This window comes from Babylonia areolata, chromosome 27 (assembly GCF_041734735.1).
Source record: "Babylonia areolata isolate BAREFJ2019XMU chromosome 27, ASM4173473v1, whole genome shotgun sequence".
In the NCBI taxonomy this organism is placed as follows: domain Eukaryota; kingdom Metazoa; phylum Mollusca; class Gastropoda; order Neogastropoda; family Buccinidae; genus Babylonia; species Babylonia areolata.
In genome coordinates this window covers 25,647,225-25,652,224 of record NC_134902.1, presented here as the reverse complement: position 1 = coordinate 25,652,224, position 5,000 = coordinate 25,647,225, and the positions used below count along the sequence as shown (strand labels likewise).

The 5,000-nt window shown below is 41.1% G+C and overlaps 1 protein-coding gene across 1 annotated transcript in view; it reads left to right on the top strand.

The window, feature by feature from the left end:
* LOC143301036 (cell surface hyaluronidase CEMIP2-like) overlaps nucleotides 1–5,000 on the top strand; it is a 34,552-nt gene that overhangs the window by 11,067 nt on the left and 18,485 nt on the right. Inside the window, exons 8-10 of the mRNA XM_076615038.1 lie at nucleotides 647–719; nucleotides 2,055–2,173; nucleotides 4,455–4,627. Coding sequence (XP_076471153.1) covers nucleotides 647–719; nucleotides 2,055–2,173; nucleotides 4,455–4,627 — 365 coding nt within the window. The remainder of the gene's footprint in view (nucleotides 1–646; nucleotides 720–2,054; nucleotides 2,174–4,454; nucleotides 4,628–5,000) is intronic.

Genomic DNA, 5,000 nt, shown 5'->3' with positions numbered 1-5,000 from the left:
CAGAGAGAGCGGGAGAGAGAGAGAGTGTGTGTGTTTGTTTGTGTGTGAGAGTGTTTGAGTGTGTGCATGTGTGTGCGTGTGCGTGTGTGTGTGTGTGTGTGTGTTGCAATACAGAGAGAGTATGTGTTAGTATGTGTTCGGTGTGTGTGTGTGGGGGGGGGGGGGGGGGAGAGGGGACGGGGGGAGGGGTCTGTGTGTGTGTGTGTGTGTGTGTGTGTGTGTGTGTGTATGGTGCGTGCGTTAATCCAAAAGAAATATATATCTGTGAAGTCGATGCTTAACTCATGCAGTTTGTTGAAGTTTACTGAGATATATGAATGCGGGTTTTTTTTCTTTCTAATGATTATGATGTTATTTACTGTGTAGTCTGTCTTCCATAAAAAAAAAAGAAATATGTTGGTATTTATTTTGATTTGTGGCGCTTTTTTTTTTTTTTTTTTTTTTTTTTGTTGCATCTACTGGCAACAGTAAGTATAAGATAGCATATTTCTTTCCGTGTGTTTTCTTATCCATTGTACCACTAATCGGGGTGTGGGGAGTGGAGGAGTGGGTGGGGTTGGGGGCGAAAGGATGACATAAAACGTTCCAATATTTATTTATGTGGTGAAGTCTTTCACACCTTGCTGAATCCTTTCTTTTCACACAGGGGGAGATTGGCCTGGTTGCCTTTCACTCGCAGAACGTGGAGCTCTACCACATGGGACAGCAAGGGATTATGGGTGAGTAGTGCATGCTACTACTACGACCATACTACTACTACTACTACTACTACTACTACTCTCTCTCTCTCTCTCTCTCTCTCTCTCTCTCTCTCACACACATACACAAACAACCGTAGAGATATGTTTTATTACACTTAGTTTAATTTATGAGTTGTTACGCGAATAACTGCAGAAATCTACATTTTGACACCGTAGAGTTGTTCCGCTAACAATTGCAGAAATCTACCTATTGACGCTGTAGAGCTCTTACGCTAACAACTGTAGAGATCTGTCTTTTGACACTATAGAGGTGTTACGATATTATCAGCATAAATCAATCTTTTGACACTGTAGAATTATCACGTTAACAACTGAAGAAAAAAAATCGTGGACACTGAAGAGTTGTTATGTTGACAAGTGCAGAAATCTGTCTTTTGACACTGTAAAGGTGTTACGCTGATAACTAAAGAAAAGTATCTTTTGATACTTAAGAGTTGTTATGCAAACAGCTGCAGAAATTGATCTTTTCACTATGTAGAGTCATTACGCGAACAACGGCAGAAATCTGTCTATTGACACTGTAGAGTTGGTACGCTAACAACTGCAGAAATTTATCTTTTGACACAAACAACCATAGAGATATGTTTTATTACACTTAGTTTCATTTAAGAGTTGTTACGCGAATAACTGCAGAAATCTACATTTTGACACCGTAGAGTTGTTCCGCTAACAATTGCAGAAATCTACCTTTTGACGCTGTAGAGTTGCTACGCTAACAACTGTAGAGATATGTCTTTTGACACTATAGAGGTGTTACGATAATATCAGCATAAATCTATCTTTTGACACTGTGGAATTATCACGCTAACAACTGATGCTGTTATATGTTAACAAGCGCAGAAATCTGTCTTTTGACACTGTAGATTTGTTACGCTAACAACTGCGGAAATCTACATTTTGACGCTTTAGAGTTGGTACGCTAACAACTGCGGAAATCTACCTTTTGGCACTTTAGAGTTGATACGCTAACAACTGCAGATATCTACCTTTTGACACTTTAGAGCTGATACGCTTACAGCTGGATAAATCTGTCTTTTAACACTAGAATTGTTACGCGCGCTAACAACTGCAAAAATGTATGTTTTGACATTGTAGAATTGTTGCGATAACAACTGTAGAATTCTGTCTTCTTACACTAACAACTGTAGAAATATAATCTATGACACTTTTTTGAAGAGTCGTTACGCGAACAACGGCAGAAATCTACCATTTGACACTGTAGAGTCGTTACGCGAACTGCGGCAGAAATCTCTCTTTTGACACTGTAGTGTTTCTGTGCTATGACGAACGCAGGCAGCTACCCACTGCACTTCCACATGATGGGGGACGGCACGGGACAGTGGTTCAGGAAGAACTCCGTTCACCACAGCTTCCAGCGATGCTTCGTTGTCCACGGCACAGACAACAGTGAGGTCAGTGCACATCCTGCATGCACGCGCAAACACACACACACACACACACACACACACACACGCAGGCACCCACGCACGCACGCACATACACACACACGCACACACACACACACACACACACACACACACACACTCATGCACGCACGCACTCACGCACAACACACACGCACACACACACACCCACACACACACACTCTCTCTCTCTCTCTCTCTCTCTCTCTCTCTCTCTCTCTCTCTATATATATATATATATATATATATATATATATATGTCTCTGTCTCTGTCTCTCAAACTGTCTTTCTGTCTCTGTCTCATCCTCTTTGTAATTATTGTCCCCTCTCACCTATTTTCTTAATTCTTTTTTCTCCGCATGTATTTGACATACGTATTGATTATCATGATTATTATGTTTGTTGTAATGCACGTTATTTTCTCGTCTTTCTATTAATTTGTTTGTTTAACATCTAGTCATTTTCTTGTGATTTTTCTTCACACATTGTTGTCTTCTTTATTTATTTTATTTTATTTTTTTATTATTATTTTTTCATTAAAGAAATTTTTTTTGTTTACTCTTATAGTTGACTTCATCAAGTTTTTGCGCCTTATACATATTAGTAGTAGTAGTAGTAGTAGTAGTAGTAGTAGTAGTAGTTCTGTTTAATGTATTTATCTATTATTTATTTACTTTTTTTTTCCTCAAGGCCTGACAAAGCGCGTTGGGTTACGCTGCTGGTCCGGTATCTGCTTGGCAGATGTGGTGTAGCGTATATGGATTTGTCCGATCGCAGTGACGCCTCCTTGAGCTACTGAAACTGAAACTGAAACTTCACACCTTTTCTTTTGACATTTTTCCCCTTTCGAGGGCTGGATGAAAGCAAGCAGTGTTTGCTTACTCAACCCTCAGAAATAAAAAAAACAAGAGAGGCAAGGCTTTCAAGACTCACTTGTGATAAATTAAGTCCCCTAGCATTAATTACAGAGTAACTTCCCTTATTTACTATCTGCACCAAAACGTTTGCAAAATAAATGAAAATTCCATGCTTAGCAAAAGAAGCTCTTGTTTGAACAAAAAATGATAATAATGACTCCTCTTGTTGTTGTGTCAGAATAAGAGGTCAAAGTGCCAAGTTTAGATAATACAAAAAATATAAATATAACAGTAAATGCAGCTTGCATATAATTAGGCTTTTTTTCTGTTGTTGCTTTTTTGTGCCCATCCCAGAGGTGCAATAATGTTTTAAACAAGATGACTGGAAAGAACTGAATTTTTCCTGTTTTTATGCCAAATTTGGTGTCAACTGACAAAGTATTTGCAGAGAAAATGTCAATGTTAAAGTTTACCACGGACACACAGACACACGGACACACACACACACACACACACACACACACACACACACACACACACACACACACAGACAACCGAACACCGGGTTAAAACATAGACTCGCTTTTTTTTTTACACAAGTGAGTCAAAAATCACGGACTGGCTGCGTGAGTGCACTTTGTATGTCTTGAACACGAAGATAACTCAGTCTTCAAGCTAAACTGTAACCGCGGGTCCATCCCTTGTCAAGGGTAACTTGCCTTCAGTGCAAAATGATTTTTGTCGTGAATACAGCCCCAGGTAGGCAGCATATAAAGGAAATCACTCCGTGTTTGTAAAGCACCTACATCATCCATAATAATGACAAGAAGGAGAAGAAGAAGAAGAAGAAGGTCAACAACAACAATATCACAGTGGAGTGATGGCCTAGAGGTAACGCGTCCGCCTAGGAAGCGAGAGAATCTGAGCTTGCTGTTTCGAATCACGGCTCAGCCGCCGATATTTTCTCCCCCTCCACTAGACCTTGAGTGGTTGTCTGGACGCTAGTCATTCGGATGAGACGATAAACCGAGGTCCCGTGTGCAGCACGCACTTAGCGCACGTAAAAGAACCCACGGCAACAAAAGGGTTGTTCCTGGCAAAATTCTGTAGAAAAATCCACGTCAATGGGAAGAAACAACTAAAACTGCACGCAGGAAAAATACAAAAAAAAAACAAAAAAAAATGGGTGGCGCTGTAGTATAGCGACGCGCTCTCCCTGGGGAGAGCAGCCCGAATTTCACACAGAGAAATCTGTTGTGATAAAAAGAAATACAAAATACAAAAAATATGCAAGGAGCTGATTTCCACTATCAAAACTAGCCCACACCGTACCGCATGTCACAGTTACAGTGACCCAAGTCTTTCGCACACAGAAGCAACACAAATCATGCCGCGTGCGTGTTGTTGTGCAGGTGTCGGACAACGTGTGCTTCGACCACCTTGGACACGGGCTGTTCCTGGAAGACAGCGCGGAGCAGCACAACGTGATCCGAGGCAACCTGGTCCTGGGCACACAGCACGGGACCACCCTTATGTCAGACAGACATCAGGACTGGTGTCACCCTCACCCTCCCGAGTTCTGCGAGTGAGTTTAGTGGTTGTGGCGATTGGTTCTTTTCCTTCCTTCCTTCCTTCTTCTTGCTGTTTTCCTTTCTTTCTTCCTTCTTCCTTCCTTCCTTCCTTCCTTCATTAATTAATTCTTGCTGTCTTCCTTCCTTCCTTCCTTCTTGCTGTCTTCCTTCCTTCTTGCTGTCTTCCTTCCTTCCTTTCTTCCTTTTTGTTATCTTCCTTCCTTCCTTCCTTTCCTTCTTTCTTTCTTCCTTCCTTCCTTCTTGCTGTCTTCCTTCCTTCCTTCCTTTCTTCCTTTTTGTTATCTTCCCTTCCTTTCTTTCTTTCTTCCTGCCTTCCTTCCTTCCTTCCTTCTTGCTGTCTTTCTTCATTTCTTCCTTCCTTCTTCC